This window comes from Rhyacophila brunnea, unplaced genomic scaffold (genome assembly GCF_057557595.1).
Source record: "Rhyacophila brunnea isolate RB1 unplaced genomic scaffold, BYU_Rbru_1.0 scaffold_21, whole genome shotgun sequence".
Taxonomy (NCBI): Eukaryota; Metazoa; Arthropoda; class Insecta; order Trichoptera; family Rhyacophilidae; genus Rhyacophila; species Rhyacophila brunnea.
In genome coordinates this window covers 24,964,242-24,989,247 of record NW_028232871.1, presented here as the reverse complement: position 1 = coordinate 24,989,247, position 25,006 = coordinate 24,964,242, and the positions used below count along the sequence as shown (strand labels likewise).

Below are 25,006 nucleotides of genomic sequence, written 5' to 3'. Positions count from 1 at the left end.
ATCAGGAATTTATAGCAATATCTTTATTGTAATGGCGTTAAAACAGATTATGCCATTCGGCAGACCCGACAATAAAGTGAGTGTCATTTTCTTTTCCAGATGATTCGTCCATATTATTAATGTCATTGGTTATAATATATTTTCTCAGAAGTGTTTTTCAAAATTATGTTTGGTCGAATTTTCATTGATTAGTACTTTCTTTCTTTTGGCTGGTATCTATTATTTATTAATTAAGTTTTTGGGATTAAACGACTTTGGGATGCAAGGTGTGTATGTGGAGATGATGATGATGATGTGATGTGAATACTAGTAGTGTGGATTGAGATTGCGTGTTTATTTACTGGTTTAGACGTCATGTACAATGATATAAGTACAGGAGTGCCAGTTATACATAATACAATAATACAAGATATAAGCGGAGTGAGATATTCAGTCCGAGGCGCGGTGATACAGAGTGACTATCTCTATTCAATTGAGATGGGCTATTTACCTCCGGCTGGTAAGAAAATTGCGCCGCAGGCAATTCTTTCATCATTAAGCTCATTTCATGTGATTAAATAACTTTTAAAAGTATGTTTTTTCGGACTTTTGCTACCTCCTGAATCCTGGCTGTTCCTCACCCCTAACACCCCAAAAACCTCGCTTGGCGTGCCCCTGAGGCAGTGAATAGACGTTAGCTGATGATTCTGTCTTTATATATATAATATTTTAGCACATACCTACTGAAATTTGACGCTTTCTTAACGTTGATAGATTATTAAAAATATTTTTTTATTCTTATCTTCTTTATATTATCTTATGTTCTGAGAAAGGGTTATCAGCTCGAAACGGCTGTCAATATATGTGTTTCAAAAACTTTATTCTCACACTACTAACATGAAAAAAATACCTTGAAAGGAAATATGATGATAGCTAATTCATATGCAAACATAGACAACGTGAGAAAAGATTTATGGGATTTATGTAACTATTATCAATTACATGAAAATATCAGTGGGTTGATAAATGTTGGGAGCCAATTCTCTAACAAGTTTACATTTCTAATGCTATTGATTTTCCAGCGCTTGGATAAAATTTTTACTCTCAGGAATGATATATTTTCACGATCTTTTGGTAAGTTAATTTACTATAAACAGTTTCCTATTGATGAGTAGACATAGTGCTTGGATATGCCGAAAGGCGAAGCCTGGGGGAGGAAATGATTCAAACGGAAAAGTACAAAACTTTAATCCATTATAATACATACGTTTTTCACACATGCTGACGATATGAATAGTGAAGATTGCTACGAATCAATTCGAAATGCAAAATGAATTGCAGATAATCTAAATATTAGTCCACGAGTATTTTTTTTTATGATCAGCTTCTTGCATTTTAAAGCACTGTCTAGTAGAGAAGATTTTATTCAACGTCTTTAGATTACGGACGAGTATTACGCTTGTAACCATTCAGTAACATTGCAACATGAAAAGCTGACCAGTTTTTATTAAATTCGTTTTTGAATTCTAAAAAAAGCTTATAATAAAGTCGTTTGAAAAAGTTCACTTGCAAGGAATTCAAAATGACTAGTGAAACTAATAATCTAAAAACTTAAAACCACTTTAGACATACAGATTTAAAAATTTGCTTTAATTAAGTTATACAAAGTTAGATATGAGAAAACTATATTAATAATTTATTTACTTATCCAACTTTTCAAATCTAGTTTATCCAATAAATGTCAAAGGTGCAAAAATGCAGACGCCTTGATTGTCTATGAATTGCTACAAGCTTCTTGTCTTTCAATTTACATAGATCTATAAGTTTCACAATAGCAAGCAGTAAATAATAAAAAAAAACTTGGCGCATTGCGCCTCTCGGGGGGGGGGGGGGGGGGGGGCTCTGCCCCCCCTTGGCCCCTCAGATGATGTTTACTTAAACCCTGACGGCTAAAATTATTAAACATGGCTACATGCTTTTCCTACTGATTCTTTGAATGCTGGTTGTCCAAATTCGAAAGAAAAAATGCCAATCTCTGTTGCTAATGAATTATATACGACTATTTACGTATTCATAGAGTACCTATATGCTTTATAACTTTGCACTTTTTTCCACTTTTTTACTGCACTGATACGTCTCTTCGACTGATTACCTCGCATTAAATTGATCGAATGATATTCACTTGTATTAATATTATGTAGTCATAAATAAATAGGTAATATATTTAATAAAATATATTACGGAGTGCAAAGTTATGAAGTGACAACTCTACATTTGGTACTGTTCGGTTATCAGGAATACAGCGGAAAACACATTTTGAAAATACCCAATATACTGGATTATTTGTTAGTTTGGCTTAGTTTAGGTTAGGTTAACCTAACAAATAATTCACTTTATCGGCTATTTTCAAAATGTGTTTCCGCTGTATTCCTGATAACCGAAGAGTACCCTACATTTATCAAAAAAATGTTCTAAAACGGTGTTGAAGGTGGAAATATATTTTTTAAATTATTAATTGTAAGAGTACATTATTCTTAGAAGGAATATCAGAAAACCATCTTGTTGAAGAGACCTTACCTTACATACCTAATAAAAACTGCTCGTGCACATTATCAAGACTACAAAAATAAACGACTTGTCTCTGCGTAAGTATTAAAGTAAAATAATATAACAGCTTGAAATTTGTTAATACTTATAGAATTATCTAAATAAATTGCTGGGCGCGGGTTTACACGTCATCCCCAGAGCGCCGCTCGCGGCCGCGCAACTTTTGTGACATTATTTTTCGTTACGTCTGTGCGATTTTCGTAACGAATCCGCCCGGGAGGTCAAGACAAAAGCATGTATCCATGCTAAAACAAAATTCTCTACTATATAATAAGATGACATTTTCTGAGAAGTTTCCATCTGTTATTGTATTTATAATTATAATATCGCATTAGCCTCGGCTGCAAATTATTCCGTATCATATCACGACTGTATTACATTATGACAGTTTAATAAATATATTTTAAAATCTTTGCATCCATTATTTTGGTAATGTATTTTTTTTTAATTTGCATGACAGAATAGATAGCCACTGTCAACAATGAAAACACGTCGTTCTATTTACAAAATGGTGACAGATAACAGTAATACCCGAAACAGCTGTGTAATAACTATAAAAAGAGCGAACATATATTTTGTTTTAAAACCATTACAATGGAGTTATAACGTAATGTAAAGGTTAGTTAAATAAATATTATGTAATGCTAGCATCCCTATAATAATTACTCTAAAACTTCTATATTTACTACTAATTACTTATTTAAACGCCAGTTGGTTCATAAAGATTTTTCCCCCATTATTTATATTCAAAAAACTTTATATTATGAGAAATAGTTTTTATCTATTTGAGCAATTCATGAGGTTCTTGCTCAATCGAAATAGAAAATGAATAATCTTTACCACAACAACCTAAATAAAATTATCCTCGCAAAAGTGACAGCCAGCAAGAAAATCATGTCAAACTGACATTAGAATAAAAGTCCACCCTAAAGCAAAAACCGTGCAGCCATCTTACATACCTATTACAGTGAGCAATCAAGCATCCCAAGTCAAAGATTATGATTATTTTTTAAATTTATTTAATTATATTAAAATTCACCACTATGTGGCTAACCCGAATCAAATGTCTAGCTGGCTCCGCTAGCTATTAATAAAATATTAATCACAAGTAGGTACGAGTACCTAGCGGTTTTAAATTGATTAATTGTATTATGTGTTTTGTTAATCTTGAACATCGTTAAAACACAATTTAAAGTTTACATTGTACCTAAACAATGGAATATGAGTATGTTCGAACGTCATATTGACACATATTATGTTGATACGTAACGAAATGACATTTAAAAACAAATTCCCGGATATCCGAGCAAGTTAACACGCCCCACAAACATTACAAAGTGTGAAATTGTAACTCTGCTTTTTTACAATGTGCACTAAGCATGCACTATAAAAAGCGGGATGCGGTAATATTTTCTGGAATTTTAAAATCACTTAACTGAAGCCAAAGTGTCTTATAAATTCGAGTTGGAGTTTTTATCATATTAGGTAGTAGTAATTTTTGCTAAGTGGATGCCCAAGGCGCTGACAGGTTTGAAGATCCTTTTGCAAAAGTTTTAATCATTAATATTTAAAATCGAAAGTAATACAGCAACGGTTATGTTGTCAGGATTTTTTTAGATATCTACTTGTTTAAATATAAAAAGTAATAAGAGCGCAACGTAGCGTGGAAGCGTGCATGATGGGCATAACGCAGAAAGATCATAAAAGAAAACAATGAATAATAAAGCTGGCAAAAGTACATGATGTGACAGAGGTCACTAATCTTAATCAGACAAAATGTCAAATGGCTGGACATATTGTAGCTCAGCGAGTGGACAACCGCTGGATAAATGCTGTCATATAGTGATAGCCAAGGGGCAGTAAATGGTCCTAAAACTGGCTGGATAGACAAATTCATAAAGTTGGGTGAATATACGTCGCAGCAGCCAAGAACTAGCTACCTACCGAAAAAAGTGGAAGGAGTTAGGAGAAGCCTTCATCCATCACTGGATCGACCCCGTGCCATTAAAGCGTCATTGAATAATTATGAATTTGATTTTAATAACGCCGTAGATTCATACTATATTAGTTTATTATTATACGTTTGATAGAGGTCTTATTAATATGTACTTCATTATGTACACTTACCATATCCTGGTAACACCAATTGTTTACATTGTCTATGGCATAGTTCTGCCAGACCGCGCGAAATGCAGGCCAACGATACGAAACGATGTGAAGTTTGTTGCAATTTGCGAGAGCGCGGAGAGGTCGTAAAATTTTACTGGCCGGATTATGGCAACGATAGAGTTTCCATCGAGACGAATAGACAGGTATTATTTTTTGTTTCCAGTGCGAAATTTTGTGTAATATTCGCAACATGAGAGGTGTTACAAGTTATCGAAAAACAATTATCCTTTTCATATTATTAATAAAAATAAACGGCCAAAGAGATTGAACAATATATTCCACAAGCATTTTAATATGAATGAATATAATTTTGAAAAACTTAGCTTATCATAAATAGTCTAAATTACCTATATACTAAAAATATACTGAATATTTGATTCAATAAAACATACCCTCCCACATAAACTCATATTATATATATATGATATGGCGCCCAGCGTGGGGCTCTTTCTTAATACAATGACTGCTGACTAGATAATTAGTAATTAATTACCACATTTAAATAGCATGCCAATGACATCTAATGGCCATATGATCGGTACGCGATAGGCGCATCGTTAGCGTCCAATGAGGCTATACTTCAGCTGTCGAGGCATGGTCTAAAAAGATCGTGGCTAGGCGATGCGCGGATTGTGCAAATAACGCGTGCCGAACTAAATATAATTTGTCATAAAAATTCAACATGCGTCCATTTAATGTTGTTTATTGTTATATTACTAATAATAATAGTATATTCATTGACATGTTTTCTTTTTTAAGTATATACGTAAAGTTTTTTTAGTCTTTACACGATTTGAGAATAATTATTCATCCGGCGCCATGAAAAAACAAATAGACGTGTGCACACCTCGACTGTCAGTCTCCGATTGGCGAAGAGTACGAAATTTCGTCGCACCTACTGTAGTACGCTTTTAATGCACTTACTCCTCAAGAATATCATAAAATATATGCAGACGAAATACAAAAAAAAAAAATACCTGGATAGTGCACATCCTTATCAGTGACCTTGATGATGGTGATCGGAAGATAACAGACAACGAACGAGAGGAAGATGGCCAGCACCATCTTTGTGATTCTCCATTCGTTCCTCCTGGTTTTGATGTCTCTCTGCTCGTGAGCCCTCGCGACGCTACCAGGGTTTCCAACTGTGGAGACGCCCAGTTTGGCGGTGGTCGGTGTCGACGCGCTGGCTGATGCAGCCGCCTTGCTGTGCTGGCGCATGCGTGCTTCGGAGCTATTGGATGAAAACAAAAAAATAATACTTATGATTGGTAATTAGAATTATTACAATATTATTCATACTATAAATTACCATTAAAAGCTTATTTGTGCTACTAATGGTGCTACATATTGCTGACGCCGCCTATGAATTAAAGTAAAGTAGAACCTCGATATAACGGACTAATACGGGTGAAGGGGTGTCCGTAAAAAACCCATTATAACACAAGAAAAATGCAGTTCATTTGTATTCGGATGATATATCTAAACACACCCGTTGTGGAGTGACGTTAATGTCCGATGTTGACAACCTTGCTTTCGGTAATCTTACTTTGAAAAAAGAATGAACTTTTGTTTTCAGTTTTTTTATAATCAACTCCCTTAAATTACGAAAATGCGTGTACCACATTTGAATTTTGTTATCTGACGAAAAATCAATAAATATTGTTAGACACTTGTATTTAAACATTTATATGTATAATATTTACAGGATGTTTTTTTTACAATTTTCACATTTGACCGGATATTTTGTCCGTTATATCGAGGTTCAACTGTACCCAATGATGGTATATACATCGATGACTGTACGTAATTAATGCTGACCTATTTTGACGCGTACAATAGCCGAGCATCCATTTCTCGTAAAAACATCGGCCATGATAAAAAAAAATGTTAATACCTCAATAATTCAAAGATTTAAAAGATGGTTGCCGATATTAAGGCTATACCTCAGTTGAGGCACGGTTTAAAAAGATCGTGGCTAGGCAATGCGCGGATTGCGGGTGCAAATGACGCATGCCAAACAAAATATAATTTGTCATATAAATCCAACTTGCGTCCATTTAATGTTCTGTTTAGTGGCCGTGCATATCCACGGCTGCGCATATATGACGGGTGGTGGTGGGAACTTTAACGTAGCTCATGGATCAATCTTTATTATAGAGCACAAGTTAAATAGTACCATCAAATGGGGTTACTCTACCTATTGTTCTATCAGTAACAATAATAATATATTCATTGACATGTTTTCTTTTTAAAGTAAATGGGTAACGTTTTTAGTCATCTTTACACGATTTAGGAATTAATACCCCCGTCGCCATCACGACATAAATTGACGTGTTCCCAGCTCGATGTTCTCTCTCCGAATGGCAGCGAGTCTAAAATTTCGTCGCGCCTATAGTTGAAAATTATTTGCCGTTTCACTGATGTATCGCCTTAAGGGAATTTTATAACACCTCGTAATGTAATCACAGTTGCATGTTCAATAATACATCTGTTACATGTATAAGAATTGAATATATTGTTAGGAAATATACTTATTAATATGATGTACCTATATGATAATGTATCCGATGAGAAAATATTATAATATAAAATATTTATATTATGTTCAAACTATTTTCGTCGATCGCATTTTTTCCAATTTCACTGCAAAACAGTGCTCAAACAAATTGCTGCAAAATTGTACTCAAATAAATTCTAACTTAGTTATGTAGAAAATTAATTTTATTTCATAAAATAATTTCCTATTTTCTCAAATGGTACTTTCACGAAATACTTCCTGAACCAGGTACGTTTGATAAAGAAAGAGTCTGATGAAACAAAGGGAATCTCAGCCAGCTAAATTCTTAGAATGCTTGCGAACTTTCGCGAACTGAGGACCTTTACGATTCAATCTAAAAAACTGAAGAAGCGAATTAATCTCCGGTAACCTAGGCAACTATTTGAAAAGCAGCCAACAGATTATTTACAGAAAATATGTTATTTATAAGTTAAATAAATAAATAATAAATAAATAATTCTAAAAAAAAAATAATCATTTTAATATATAAAATAATCCAAATAAGAAATATCGTATTAAAATAGATTAAGTATAGTAAGTTTAAAATATTTTTTTAATGATCACATCTTTGCTTACGATTATTGCTGTATGTACTGTTGTCAGTGGCGAAGGGTGGAGGTAGGCTCTTAAGATTCAACATAAATAGAGCACACTAAACTTTGTCAGTCATACGTATTTGTTTTCATATTAATACTATCGACCGAGGGTACTTGATGGAATTTGAATTTAAATTTTATTTTATTTAAGTTTTGTACTATTCCATTAGAGTCGCTTTTCGCGACCCGGGTTTCGCCTTTCGGCATCTTCAGTGTGAAAAGTATGTGTAAAAAAACCTTAGCACTAATAATACAATTATTAGGCGTATATATCGTTAAAACATTAATAATAGATCATTAGATAATAATCTATTTATATTGTTGTTTTAATTTAATAAAACGCAATTTTTTTGTAGTACTTATTCCACTTTTAATCAATAGATTAGGACCAGTTTCATCTGCCACAGAGGGGCATTTTCAACTGAACTGAACAAGTTGAAAATGTCCTTCTGTGGCGGACGAAACCGGTCCTAATCTATTGATTAAAAGTGGAATAAGTAGTACAAAAACCGTTTTATTAAATTAAAACAACAATACAGTTCCACCATGAATTGACAGTTAACAAAATAAAATAAATTAATCTATTTATATTTTGTTTGTTATATTTTTTATTGTGATCCTTGACTATTTTATTTTATTAATTTATTATATAAGTTACAATTAACTGTATTCGTTGTCAGTGTGTATTTACCTTTTGATGAGTCACTATGTGCCTGAAGATGCCGAAAGACGAAACGCGGGTCGCAAAAAAATGATACACAAATGGAATAAATAGTACTTAATAGTAGTATTTGTTTTCATTGAACTAATACTACTATGTACTATGTGTAGATAGTGTTTGTTAGTCTTTTTAAATTCAATTAAATCCTGCCTAATCCAAGCCATAGTAGACAATAGTAAACAAATATTCGTTTATCTATAAAATATCTAAAATTATGATATTAAACTATACATAATTTTAGATGTTTAATACACAAAAACATATTTTTTTAAATTATGCTTCAAGGCAAACTGTCGGTGAATTTAAATCATTTATAGTGTTTCAAGTTATGTATTAAAATAGTCGATGTGAAATTCCAATTTTCACACACTCTGCCCTCACAATCAAAATACATTTTCAGCATAAATAAATAATATTCAGTAAACGTCAAAAATGAAATTCGCCAAAGAGTTTTCAAAACGAAAAAATCACGTGCAGATTTTATGATTCGTTGAATGCGGTCTGTTGCGGTAGAGCGCGCGTCATTGCGGGTTGCGAAAAACACGTTTTCATAATGCGTCAGATGATTTCTATACAGGGTGCCCCTAATAGCTCAATCACTGCTGACCTTTAAATTACCTTTTAATTACCACATTTAAATAACACGTTAATTGTATCTCATGGCCAACTACCCCAAACGCGCCAGTCGCGGTGTTAGCACCAAATGAGTTAAGAGCATACATAAGTGAAACGGCAAATAATTTTCAACACTATGTGGGACGTAATTTCGGCCGCGTTGCCATTCGGAGAGCGATAGTCGACTTGTGAGCAAGTCAATTTGTTTTGTGATGGCGTCGGAGGAATATATTCGTAAATCGCGGAAAGATGACTAAAAAACTTGACATGTCTACTTGACTACTTGACATGTCAATGAATATACTATTATTATTAGTAAATAACATTAAATGGACGCGTTTTGGATTTTTATGACAAATTACATTTCGTTCGGCTCGCGTCATTTGCACAATCCGCGCATCGCCTAGTCACGATCTTTAGTATAGCCTTAAGGGAGAGTGTAATAGGTACCAATGGTAATATAATATAGTGAAGGAAAAAATAGAAACATTTGGTACTGAAAATTTTGACATAATGGTTTTAATTAGTCACTGCGAATCTAGGCCCAATAAGATATGATATAATATTATTATATTTAAAGAAAAACTCGTTATTGTTTTTTATAAGAATGAACACGTTGAATCGTCGCGTCAGTTTGTTATAATATAATTATTGTGACCATACCAAAATTAGATTAGATATAAATAAAAAGAATGTCAAGTCATTCATATTAAAAACAAATCGATGTTTTTTAAAAAATTATGTCTGATTCTAATAAGATCATGTGGGCCTCCACTGATTGGGGGTGTTAACGGATCTTTGTTTTTACGAGAAATTGGTGTTAACCACTTGCTCAACGTATTAGGTCCATACTATCACTACAAAAACAATATTGTATTTGCCAGGTCCAGGATTTGAACGACATTATAAACCGATGCGTAAGCCGCTCGGCCATCGAGGGCGTCAAATACACTATATAATATATGATTTATTCAAAAATATGTTTTATAAAAATAATTGATAAACATAACTTTACTATAAAATGGGTGCTCATAATCATCAGGTATAATTTCTTAAAGAAATATTCTATAATGTTATTTCTACAGTATTTAGGAATCATTTTTTTCAGAAATTATACACACAAGGAAGAAATAAGAGATTTTTAATGACTTGTCAACATTTTACGAAAATTGAAACTGCCGCCATTGTTTCTAAATCCTTCAAATAATATATAATAAATAAATGGGATCCTTTAACGAATTTACATTAATTTATAATTTTTTTATTTATTTGTGTGACCTTTTATTTTAAATATTTTATTAATGTTTTTTTAAACTTGAACTTCAAAATGTAAATTATTAATTAATTATCTCAAATTGAAAGCATCGCATTTTACACTAGTATAACGAATTTTTAAACCGCAGAAAACATTAAAAAAATGCAGTGTCATTTTAACAATGAATCCGATTTTTTTTATATTAAATGATTTTTATTTGAAATTATTTATTTTATTTCGGGTTACTCTATTAAATTTGTGACCACGGTTTTATTAAATGTCGGGATAATTGGGTTAAATTTTGATACTAAAAAAAGATTTGTTTTACATTATTAAAATTTCTCAAAATCAAAGCTGTTTACTATTACTATTTGGTTGGGCCATTTATGTTCCCATTCCACTCCTTATCTCCCCACCCACCTCCTAATCCCCAGTGTTATTGTTACCAGACAATCAATAAGCAATTACGAGTCATGAGAGACGGTGTTATAAAAAACATTCAGTTGCATCTCGATAGCGGGCGTGTGCGGGTTTCTAATAGCTTTCCGTCGCTTAAGTGATTGACTCAATAGATACAGACTCATTCAGAATCTATCATCATCATTCATACACCCTCACATATAATCCATAAAACTGTATCACAAAGGGCGCGAGTGTACGAACCGGGTGACCCAAAACAACAATACCGCGCGAGCGAAAGTTGAAACCAGACCACGGAGCCATCATACATCATCACAAATGTCAATGTCTGGTACTCTGTTCCATCGCCCCCACCCCTAGATCCGGCCTACTCATCTTCCCTTAAAATAATTACAGTCCACTTAAAAAGCTCAACCACTATTCATTCGTCGTTAAGAATGAAAGCTTACTAAAAGCTATGTAATTAACTTAAGACACTTTAATTCAAACACATTAATTAACAATTGTACTAATATAAGTCTAAAATATGTTTATCTTACAGGTAAAAAATAAATACTAGAGTTGAGCACCCCTTCTATGTATCCCCCAGACCGTTGTATTATCGCCCCAACTTTCATGTCACCTCTACTATTCAAAAAAGTTTCCGCGCGCCAGCCGTCTGAAAGGCGTTGCAAAGTATTTGTTATTGTCACGGGAAAAGTTGTGGCTAGCCAAAGCTCAAAAGCTGTCACGAAAGTTTGAGCACCGCTGGCCAGCTAACAGCGATAACATGGGCGGCGAGATCGCGCCCACACTGTCAACAGTTTGCAGCTCAACTTTTTTGATTGCGGCGCGGAGCGTGTAGTTGGGTTTATGGGAAAGAAACCCTTTCTCTGACAACACAAGGTTCGATTTAAAGAGAGTGTTTGGCGACCACACACGATGGAAGAGAAACTATTAGTTTTGTTCACCATTGACTGTGCATGGAATTCTTGTCATAACTGTAAGTAAACTATCCAAACCTTACTTCCACTAAGTTTCTCCTAGGGATTGCAACACCGGATGAAAATGTTAATATCGGCTTTTCGGTATTTATTATCGAATATCGATATTCGTTAAAACAATAAAAAACAGTAGTGATCCGTAAATATACCTAGCTATTAAAATCTTTTTAAAATATAATTTTGTAGCAAAAACCCACCTACTTACATTTATTATATTAACATTTAAAAAATGTATTGATCATAATATTTTAGAATTGGTGATTTTTAGAAAAAAAATTAATATATTCATATCTTTAACTAAAGGCCTAAAATTTAAATGCAAATAGTAAGCTTCTTAAATTCAACGCTTGTACTTTTCCTTCATTTGACCATGTCCGATCCTTATAGGATCATAATATGGGCCTCCACATAGTGGAGGTTTGTATTAACAGATTTTTTTACGAGAAATGGATGTCAGCCACTTGCTCAATTATGTCCATACTCTGACTCATACACAAATTAAAAAACAATATGTGTACTTGCCATACCCAGAATTCGAGCCTCGGACCCACGACGATATTATAGTCCATCGTTTAAGCCACACGGCCATCGTGGGAGCTTGTACAGTCATCAATAATTATTATAGAATAAATGAACTTTTATCAGGGATGTTTTCTATTTCGAATTAATATTACGATAATTCATCGCGACAATTATATAAATATATTCGATGGATTTTGTTTCATTATTATTTCACCTCTGTTGGATTCAGTCAATATATTTTCATTTTAGTAGAACAAAACTTATAATTCATTTTCAAAAACCTAAACCAGCGTGCTTTCTTAATACCAAAAAATCCGGTATTTTGAATTTTTAAAACCGGTATTTCTGTATTGAAAAATATTGGAATACCGGTTTCAAAATTCCGGTATTGCAATCCCTAGTTTCTTCGTATTAAACGTTAATCACCAGTAACATAATCTTCGTGACATATTTTTTATAGATAAAAGAGAAAATAGCCAAAGTAGGTAACATATAATTATTATCGTTTGTTTTTGATGCTTCAAATGCATGGTATAGGTATAAAATGTTATAAGTACTGTAAATTAGTTACGAAGTGATCTGGCGATGAAAACTTACGCGATGTGAAAATACACGATATTATCTGATTTTTTAATCTTAATTTTTTGTCAATTAAATATATTCGTATTGTGCTTTTCTGATACTCTTTCTTGCGGGATAGATTTCATAATCATTGAATTGGGCAAGAATAAAGTTTTACATTAAAATTGAGTGATTTTGTGCTTATAATTACTATACGGCGCGTGAAAATATCTTCCGCGAAATTAACGTCATCCCACAGTGAGGGTCGTACGTTTGAAAAATCTAACGCATGATTGGAAAAATGTTTCGCGGAGCTATATTAATTAAAGGTGGTTTTAAACAATCAGTTTTGCTGTCCGATCAGCCTCTGTTTCAGTCGACCTGTCAGTTAAACTGAAGAGTTAATGCAAAACTGCAGCGGCCGACTGAAACCGAAACAGAGACGGGACAGGATGGATTTTCCATCAGTTATCTTATCCGTTTTTAAAGTTTATAGTTAAATAGAAGTGTAAATTATTATGTTGCCATATTTTTCATACTTTTCTAATTTCTACTGCATTATACCAACCAATATGTTTAGAAAGTTATTGTAAAAATATTATCCATGTTTAATGGAAAAAATATGTAAATATACATCGCCAATTCCCGACTGAACTGTCAACTAAACTAAACTAATCGTTTAAATACACCGCAGTTTCATAATTGAACTGACCAAAACGTCGACTGAACGGACAATAGAAGTGATGTCTAAAAGGATCTCTAAGTGTAAATAGCATGGCCCCCACAATGCGGGGGGGCTGACAGGGCTCTAGCCTGGGGGCCCGGGCTGCGGGGGAGCCTGGCGTGGTTGGTCAACTAGATAAATGAGATAAACACACATGACAAATTGTATTGATTTACTTCAAATGTTAATGTTGATTATAGTTTTAAAATAATATGTAGTTATGCGATGGAATTTTTAATGTGTAATGCGACAATTCAATTATTCAAGTGGATGAATTAAAAAATACAAAAAAATCGCTAAAAAATATACTAGATAAGTACCTACCCCTAAAACTACTCACTAAAAATATAAAAGATCCTAGTGATATGTAGAGGGGCCTACCAAAGATCCTGGCCTGGGGGCCCTCTTCAGGGTGTGGGGGCCATGGTAAATAGACCGGTATGTGTAATGGTTTATGTTTAGCTATTTTATAAGTAAATCAAAAATGATGATGCGACATGTCTAAAAGACAAGACAGCGCGGAAGACACAAACGGACACTTACGATGCGCATTCGATAACCACTTGTGGATGCGACAGATCACAATAAATCATAGGTAGGTTATACCTTTAGTTATACCACCAACCCAGGTGTTGATTGCTTGGTTGAAAGTGCTTGGGTATGAATGATGGATCTGGAGAAGTGTGGTATTTGGCAATTGAAACGACGAGTAGTACGTCATAAAAATCAATTAAAAATATTATTTATATTTTCTTGAAAATGGACTCTCTTAAATCATTTGTATGTAAACAAGTATTTTCTAATGGTGGTTTAATTATTACAAAATTACGAATGCGTTCTTTACACCTAAAGGGTAAAGTACATAAATACCCACAAACGCCGGATAAAACAGATATTCAAAGAGTGCCTTCTCCCTTATTTCGATGATCATTTTAAATGGTCCATTGGGCGGATGGATGCTTCACCATATTACTAGTGATTTGTTTTCCCATATAAAACAGGCCTCTTTCACAGTATACAAACATGTAAACGTATTTTTATGGTATGTCATATGACAATTTTATTTTGAAGGAATTTCCCTAACGTTTTTATTTGACATTTGATATAATGCAAAGAATTCGTTATTTGTTTTCTTAAACAACAAAAAAACAACAACAAACAAGTATTTTGTTGAATGGTTTTACTTTTAGCGAAGTTGTAGAATTTTTAATCCGAATCTGTATACAGTCACAAATATTATTGATAATTTTATTAAAATTGGATATTTTATAAAAAAATATGTTTAAAATGGCATTGATAAGCAGGTACCTATACTTTATATTTTCTTCAGTGCACGCTGAGTTTCCACATTCTTAGATGGCATTTTCTGTGGCAAGAGTAACTCCCATGAAAAATGATTTTAATTCGTTATACGTGATTCCTATTTTGATTTTCATCTGTTAAATATGCATGTATGCAACCACGATGGCCGCGCGGATTAAGCGCCGGTCTATAACACGTCGTGGGTCCCAGGTCCGAATCCTGGATCTGGAAAGTATACATATTGTTCTTCAATATGTGTATGAGTCAGAGAATGGACTTAATAGGTTGAGCAAGTGGCTGACACCCAATTCTCGTAAAAACAGAATCTGAATAAAACATAATATTATCCAATATTTCTTTAATTCAATCATTAAAATGCTTCACTTAAATATCCATAATATTGTATAATTGACACCAATCGAATTCCATATTTTCACGATTCACAAAAAATCACAATTTCCCATATGTTTATGTCTTTTCTCTTTCTTTATTATTATTTTTTTCTGTTCTCTCCTAACAATGACATAAATATGGACGAAGCATCTGGAAAAAAAAGACACTCACTTTTTTGTCGGGTCTGCCGAATGGCGTAATCTGTTCTAACGCCAATGCAATAAAGGTGATATTGCTATAAATTTCCGATGCTTTTTGTCGAGTCTGCCGAATGGTTTGGTTCGAACAGGTTCGCTCAAATGAACATTGACACCAGAAACACTGTTCTGTTGGCCATTACAATAAAGGTGATATTGCTATAAATTCCTGATGCGTGATATCGCATAATGGAAATTGCGTGACGTCTACCTATACATGTGCGAATGTACTGTATTGAGTGCGTTGTCCATTAATAATGTCATTGTCTCCTAACAATCTCTTAAAAATGTTATCTTTTCGTTTGTGATTATGTATTCAATATTCTTCTTTTTTTCTCTCTAATTTCTTTGTATTTTACATTATCGCTATCTTGTTAGGCTTTATACATGGAAAATTTGCTGGTTGCAATATCTTCTCTACAATAATATATTCTTACACATTTTTAAAATCAATGTTACCTTTAATAAATAAATATATTATAATAACTTTCGCTTAGCAGGATATTATCAACTGATACGAAGAGTAAGCTAGTTTAAAAAAAATATCTCCGTTCAAATAAAAATCAATTAAATTTACCTCTCTTGCTGAGATGCTGAAGATCAAATGAATACAGGTGACATATAAGATCACTTATTATACAAATACTACATGATTATGTGTGACAAGTCCATTTTATGAGTGTATTTTCTTCCTAGTATTTGATTCATTATATTCTATGGACTTGGTGTATGAAAAATGCCGTTATTACTTTAGAAATGTATACAGTTTGGAATGTCAGTGGTTACGTAGTTGGTGTAATAACTGACCTGTGCACCACCCAGAATATCCTCGCGTAGCAGATGATAATGATGACGCAGGGCACGAGGAAAGCGATGACGAAGAGAGCTGTCTTGGAAGAGCGACCCCATTTGTCGTTGTTGATGGAGCAAGTGGCAAGTTTGTCGTCGTAGCCGAAGGAACCTGGTGAATATACGAAAGGAATTGCATTATTAAACACCTTTTTGCGTCGATATTTATTTATTAATAATCTAAATCAAGTGTTTCTCAAAGTTACTGCATTATTATTACTGACTACTTTAACCCTTTCAGTGGGTCTATTCTATACTTGTCGACCGCTAAAGTGATAAAGTAATAAATATTATCAAACTTAGGGTAGGTTTGTATCAAAATATTAGCACTTATTGTGCTGCTGTTAAAATATCGCACTTATTGCAACAATAAAAACCAACTTCGTGTAATTGTTACAATAATTGCTAATATTTTGATACAAACCTACCCTAAGTTTGATACTATTTATCACTTTAGTGTTCGATAAGTATAGAATAGACCCACTGGGGTAAATATGAAATATATTAAAAAATATTTTTCTCATAATTTTTTTCAATATGCTTTGTGGAATAATAATTAATATTAGTAGTGTACATACAATACATAAATTTATAGTTTTCAGATGTATATTTTTATTTAATAAAACATTGATTTATATAGAAAATATAAATGTGTAATAATTACTATAGATCCTTTTTAGTTTTATCGATTTGAGCTTTACTTGTGACCGCATTAAAGCTCGACTAATGTTACCAATATATAATTTCTTTAATTTAAAAAAAAAATCTTAAAATAATAAATTAAATTAAACAAAAATCGCTGTCTACACCTTCTAAAGAATCATAAAATAATATAATAAAAATCAAATGTTCTAAAAACGCATGTTTTATTTATTATAACTACTTATAGTGCTTTTTTAACTGTTAGCGTATTTTAAAAATATTTTTTTAATGTTCCTACATGAATAGAAGACGACGAAACGTCGCATTTCGTGATTAAAAAAACCTTCGTGAATGGTATAAATGCAGCTCTACCGAAATGCTCCGGGCAGAAGACGGTATAGTCAAGATCTTTAAGGGATGGCATGATAAGAAAAAGATGCGTATTTATTATTTCGAAAGAAAGTCATTAATAAAACGTATTAAATTGCGGTTTTGGTAAGTATGGTCAAGCAGGTCAAGTATGAAAAAGTATTTCTACATGCTATAAGCCTCAGTGATGTCAGTTTAGATAATATGCATGTCAGAAAATAGAGGAATTAACCAGTAGGCATTAAATTTACATAATACACCTACGTAATCAGACATTAAAAATGAAAGGGTGGCAATAATTTTACCTTCTTCTCAAAACCAGCATTTTGCCTAAAGAGGTCACTGACTGCTTATCATATTTTCACACAAAAGTATAACTTAGTGATTAGTCAATAAAATAAGGCACCTGAAAATTTCAAACTTATCTAAATATTCTAAATTGTTTTTATCGCGAAGTATTTACATGAATTACTGAAACTTACCCCATATTCCAAGGAGTGTAGGGATCTGCATGCCATAGCTGAAGAGCCAACTGAAAATAATCATTGCGGCGATCCATCCCTTTTTGTAGACCCTTGCATAAATTCCATGATGGGCTATCATGATATACCTGCGAACAAACAGACGGTAGATTTAATTAAGGGCGTCCACATATTAGGTAAACAAACATATTTCTACTGAACTTAACCAACCATTCTCTAAATATATTACTGTGGTGTCCGGATAAAAACTACATAAAATTGTTCGTTTTAAATTTATTATTTTTGAATTGATTAAGTTCGAATATTGACTCAAAATATATGCGATGTTGGTATATCTATATGACACAGTAAAATTTTAAGTAGGATATATTTAGCCGTAAGATATACTAAAACTACACACAATTGTAATAACTGAAAATTTTAAATTAAAAATCCATTTAAAAACGTTTATTCGCTGTATCTTCGGGTAAAAGTATGTAAGTCATTATTAAAGTTTAAGCTAAGAAAACGGATTATTGTTAATTTCGGCGTGATTGCTTAATTGGCCGGAATCCGAAGTTTACCCTCGGTACGTACACATATATTTAAAAATTATTTTTCTAATAGACATGTTTATGATGTGTTTAAAAGTATGTATCATCATCAGCTGGGGTCAATCCACTGCTGGATGAAGGCCTCCTCCAACTCTCTCGGTCCTGTGTCATTCGCTGCCACGTATTTCCGCCGAACTTTACCAGTTTGTTAATCTAGCGGCTTTTAGGGCGACCCTGTGGCCGTTTCGTGCCCCTTGGATACCACTGGATGATGGCATTTGTCCAGCGGGCGTCCTTTCGGCGAGCAATGTGCCCCGCCTATTTCCATTTCAGCTGTTTGGCAACGTCTATTACATCGCGTACTCCTGTTTGCTTCCTAACCCATTCGTTTCACTTACGGTCCTTTCGCGTGATACCCAACATACACCTCTCCATGCATCGCTGTGCGACTCTTAGCCTTTGGACATCTCTCGTGTTAAGGGTCCACGTCTCGCAGCCATACGTGAGCACGGGTAGCACACATTGGTTGAACACCCTACGCTTAAGACACAATGGTAGGTCGCTCTTGAAGATACTATTCAGACGTCCGAAAGCACTCCATCCCAGCTTTGTTCTTCGAGCAATTTCATCGTGAATGCTTCCGTCTGTGGGCACCTGCTGTCCGAGATAAACGTAGCTGCTGAATTGTTTGATTTAGGTGCCATTAATACAGATAATCGCAGGGTTAGAAAAACAGTTCCTCATCACCTTTATCTTTGAGACATTTATCTTTAGGCCGACCGTTTGAATGGCATCCGCGAGTTCTTGTATTCTACCTTGGAGGTTTTTCGGGTCTTGTGAGAATATTGTAAAGTATGTAGGTATATTCAATATCAAATGCAAACCCTTTAAATATTGTGTATTATTCAATTCATAAAAGAAAGTAAATTAAACTGTTGATGAAATGAAATACTGCGTATTATATAGGATGTAACTAGTTAGGTACATCATTATCATCATCAGTGTGAGTTAATCTATTTCTGGATGAAGAGCTCCTCTAGACCCTCCACTATTCTCGATCATAGTTATTCACTGCCACTTACATCCACCAAACTTAAAAGTTCGTCTATCCAGCAGAATTTAGAGCATCCCTGTAGACGTTTAGTACCCCTTGGGTACCACTACATGACGGCATTTATTCAGCGGTTGTTCATTATTCGTCGAGAGACATGCCCGTCTCATCGTCATTTCACCTGCTTAGCGACATCTATCTTTCTTTGTTATGGCAAAAACGAACTTTTCATACCACAGTTAAGCACACGTAAAGCATTAATTATTATTATTAACATTAAAGTTATCCATTCCAATATTTTAAATATTAAATAAAGAATAACGTTGTATATAGTAGGTACTTGTTTCATATTTTAATTTAGTTTTATTTATGTAAAATTTTATCTCACAATTAAAATGGGTATTAATTAAAAGTTGCTTATTAAAAAAATATCTTCTTTGAAGTTTGACCTAGTTTTACCTGAACGATATATGGTAAGAACTTTCTAATTAGTCTAACTTGTAAAAGTTTTATTTACCTGTTGACAGTAATGAGGCCAATACTGAGTAATGAAACTCCAACGTTTCCATATCTCATGAAAGGTATTGCCATACATAATCCATCACCATGATTCCACGTCCCCGTAGTGTATTGAGAAATGGCGAATGGCAGAACGATTAGACAGAAGACAAAATCAGCGACGCAGAGACTGAAAAATAAGATTATAAGATAATGATAATGTTTCAAAATACCTTTAACTTTCTTTTTTAAGCACTACGGTGCATGGTTGTAGAATCAGTCCCGTGCGGCTCCGTTTCGGGACGGAATGAGCACTTAAAATCACTTCTTTCAGACACGTTTATAGCGTCATGGAAGGCGGCCGTGCATATCTACGGCTGAACATACATGACGGGTGGTGGTGGGAAAACAAAGTAGAATACCTATTATCTAAATCACAATAATGGTGTTAACGTTAACTGTAGATTACAAGAATGTATTCTGAGAGAATGTTAAACTGTCATTAAATATGTATATTATTATGGCAAATATATAAAGCACAATTGTCCAATTTCTCCAATAGTACGAATCAATTGCAAACTCCAATATAAAGTTTACACAATATATTTTACTACGTTTTTTTTGTGATTTTACCGAGGCTTTGACTGCGACTCGCTGTCATATCGTCTTTTCTCTTCTAGAAGGGGATCCGCCGATCAGGTCCTCACTCCTATTCTGTTAAAGAACTTTACAATTTTGCCTAGCTCTTCCGTCTTACCCACCGCCAGGACACCTTTCAATTCGTCGATATTCTCATAGATATCCGCAATTCGCAACTGTACTCTGTGAAGTTCATATTTAGGGCATTGTAGTGCTTTATGTACAATGTCCTCTAAAACGTGACATTCATCGCAGAGTTGCGATTCGCTTCTTCCCATGAGGACATCAAATCGTTTGCCCATTGTATGCCCTGTTCTTAGCCTCAGTATTAACTTAAGCTCATTCCTCGTCAAAGGAGACTCTACAAACCAGGGCACCAACCGTGGTGATGGTAGAATAGACTTACTCCATTTCCCCTTTTCTAATGATGCCCTACGGTGAAAATCTATATATATTATTTTATGTGATCATAAAATGTCAAAAAATCATAATGATACATAATATAATATCTTTAACGTCGCATGACGGGTTTTACAAACACTTCAAATATTATTGAAAGCGTGTTTTTAAACTTAATTCTTACTTAGTATGTATTAGGGTTTTTACCTTATGTTATTGTATTAATTTATTATTCAAATGAGAATTAACTGTATTGATTGTTAGTGCCCATTTACTATTGACGAGTGCGCATAGTGCCTGAAGATACCGAAAGTCGGAAACCGTGTTGCAAAAAACGATTCAAATAGAATAGTAAAAAAATCGGTGTGTTAGAAGTTATACTTCTTTGGCGTAACAAAACAAAAACAAAACTTGTGATAACCTAGATTCTTCGACTAGCTCTTAATTATCTTGTTAAATTACACACTCACGAAAAAGGACCGCTTATTGGAACGCCGTTGGTTTATTTCTATACACTTTAAGTTATATTACTAAATTATATAATTATTTATCATTGTTTTTATTTTTAAAGTAACAACTGCCACTATGAAGTTTAATAGTTTGTTTACGTAAGGAATTGAAAATGGCCGACAATAATGAATTCGCTGCCTAGGCAATGGAACAAATGTAAACTATAATATTATACTATATAATCGTCACGATTGAAGTATCATACTGTGGCGTAAAGGTAGTGCGTTGGCTGATAACCAAACAATCGGTGGTTCGAATCTAATCGAGTGCGTTTATTTTTGTGTGAAAAAATAAATTATGTGTTACATGTCACACGCCAAAAATACACTCTGATCTGATTTTCCAAACGCGCCTAAAGAAGTATAACTTCAAAAACTTAAATCAATTGGAATTTAAATTCAAATTCCACCAAGTACCCTCGGTTGAGAGTATTATTTTTTTACGTTCAATGCTACCAAGAAAGAGAATATATATTTTTTAATTTTTGTTTATTTTAATTAAAAAATAATTTAGTGACATGTGATATAAGTGTTTACCTGATTATAAAAGCTGCTGCCACATTTCTAACTTTCGGACACCGCAAGAGTGCCACGATTGTGAGAAGGTTTCCTAAGACTCCGACAATCATGATGACGACCGTCAGCACCGCTGCTGTGGTCAGTAATGGGCGCGAAAAGCTGAAACAAAAAAAAAGATTGTAAACGATTTGAGGAAATGTTTGTAGAAAAACAGACTTACGCATCCCACTCATAACTGATAAAGATTTTTAGTGTGCCACTCAGAAAATCTTTCCAGAAGTTGAAGGTATTACTGTAGATTCTTGCAAAAGATCTTTGGCGTCATATACAAGGAGGTCAATAAGCTCATTGATAAATCTGATGTCGTGAAACTCAACGCTTGTGTCCACATGCCACCTATGAATAATAATTGTCAAACAATATCGATAAAGCGCCTCGTGTTTAGTGGCCTAAAGGAAAATGCGAGAAGACAGTGGCTTTGGTGGCTTAATGGTCTAAAGTAGAGATATGTAACCTTTTTGACATATATAGTGAATTATAAAATATAAAAAGCCCCACGGGCACAAAATAATAAACATATACATTTTGATCGCTTTAAATTTTATAAATATAAATTACAAAGCACATTTCTTTAAATTTATAATAATAATATATGTATAGCACAATCTCAGACAATGCGACACTTCGTACTCTTGTGGCAGAACCTCAAGGGTTCCATCGCCGTGGACGACCCTCTCTCATCCTGAAGAGATACAAGTGATCTACATGCTGCATGTCGGAAAATGCGAGACGTGACGATAGTGCTTGCCCTACGCTCCAACAATACTAAGCAGTGACAGGGTTATGTGAGAAAGTAAGAATCTCACCAATTCAGTACTATATACAATATCTGATGGTATCGGAGTATTGATATTTCAGATAATGTGTATGTATCTCTTACAATGACTTGAAAAAAGTCGCAAGACAGCTTCATCCTTCTTTTCTCGACTGAGATAGTGCCGGATTAATGAGAATTCACTGTATTTATTAAATAAAATCGGGCCGCAGCGACTACATGGATCACATTTAACCCTTAAATGCATGATTTTTCCGATTTTGATTAAAAAAATATATTCATATGTGGTTGATTGTCTATAACATGGGAAAAATAATAATTATTTTTTGGATAAATTTTAATATAAAAACCATTTGTATTCATATGAATACACCATGCATTTAGCTCATAAAAGTGAAAGTTTACAACATGAAATGGAAAAATATAAAGACTTAATTAAAACCTTATAATTATAACATTATAAATCAAATTCTTATAATTACTAACAAAACAACTTATAATACATTATGGAATAATTTAAAACAATTTTTCGCTTGAATAAAACACAATATGATTCCACATTTTTCACAGTATACTCTAGATTGTCCTATATAATAGTTATCAACATACACGATATGATTAATGTTTTTTGAAGCATTTATTAATAATCTGACGACAGTATTTCCACTTGTTCCCATGCCTGGTTCAGACGGAAGTCTGTTTTTTGCCTCATTTTCTTGTCCAGAGTATATCTCAAATAGGTAGGCAAAGTCTGACACATCACACAGCACAAACAACTTGAAGCTTCATTTATTTGGCTTTTTAGGCATGTACTGCTTCGTGAAATGCCCAATTTTTGACGAATACATTGGTTCATCTACACACAACCTCTGCTCGATAGGAATTTTACAGAAAATTTGATTTAATTTACGATAAATAGGCCTAATAATTTATGTAGCCTATCATGGTTAGAGTCAGTTCTGGGAAGAAGCGTTGCATTTTGGTTCAGCAGAAAGTGACGAATCTTTTCAATTTTATTTATAGGCATTGTTGATTTTATTGGTTAAAACGGATATACATCTGATCAATATCAACCAAAATCAACGAGTGCCAGGATATCGAAAGACAGACACGAAAATAATTAAACCTATATACTGCCTTATGTCAATACAAGAAACTCCCACTGGCTTACTCGGGTCTTTTTCGATGGAAAACAAATTCGTTTGAGCAACTATTTCTTCAACTATATCATCGGTAAAAAAATAAGTGAAGAATTGGTAAGGTGTTTTGAGCTCTAATGTTTCTTGAAGAAGTGATGTGCTGCCTAAAAAAGATAAGCAAGCTTCATCCAGTGTTATATTTTTCTTTTTCCATAATAGTTTTAGGGGATTAGTTTTTGAAGGTGGAATTCTTGAAGTTGAAGGTATTGGTTGATCATAGGACTCATCCATTTGCAATGGTAGGTCGTCATTTGGATCATAAGTGGAAACTTCCGCTTCGTCATCTTGCATCCTCCAACTATCTCTGGTCGAAATTCTGGATCCCCAATACTGTCATCGTCACTGAAGTCCATTCCATCCTCACTGTCAGATAAGTTGTTAGCATACTCTTCAAGTTCCTTGTCAGTTAAATAGTGTTAGCGAGCCATGGTTGATCTAAAAAGGCCAAAATATGTTTACAAAAATTAGCTTCCTATGTGGTAAATATTACCCGTTAATGCATGGTGTATTCGAATGAATACAGACGTAAATATCACATTATTCTAGAAATATACAAAAAAATCTGAAATATTTTATAAAAAATTGCTTGACTGACCTTCATTCAGTATAAAATGATTTTTTATAGGACTGGAAGATCTATTATTTCATAGATATAGCACTGCAAACATGGAGAAACGTCACGATCCGATGAAATGTCAGATCGGTGTGGTTAAAGCGTAATAAAAAATAAATTTGTGTCATCTGGTTGTCAAACGTGAAACTAAATGGAAGCATAGACTTTGAAAATGATTAAAAGTATTACGTCAACACTAAATCTAGGAAAGATTTAGACAATAGATGCCATATTATGCTGTGTATTCGTATGAATACACCATGCA

At 33.6% G+C, this 25,006-nt stretch overlaps 1 protein-coding gene across 1 annotated transcript in view; it reads right to left on the bottom strand.

Moving 5' to 3' along the window:
• Positions 1-25,006, bottom strand: part of moody (G-protein coupled receptor moody) — a 154,944-nt gene that overhangs the window by 51,966 nt on the left and 77,972 nt on the right. Inside the window, exons 3-7 of the mRNA XM_085948812.1 lie at positions 22,113-22,253; positions 20,048-20,218; positions 17,947-18,074; positions 16,412-16,565; positions 5,733-5,989 (exon numbers count right to left, since the gene is read on the bottom strand). Coding sequence (XP_085804938.1) covers positions 5,733-5,989; positions 16,412-16,565; positions 17,947-18,074; positions 20,048-20,218; positions 22,113-22,253 — 851 coding nt within the window. The remainder of the gene's footprint in view (positions 1-5,732; positions 5,990-16,411; positions 16,566-17,946; positions 18,075-20,047; positions 20,219-22,112; positions 22,254-25,006) is intronic.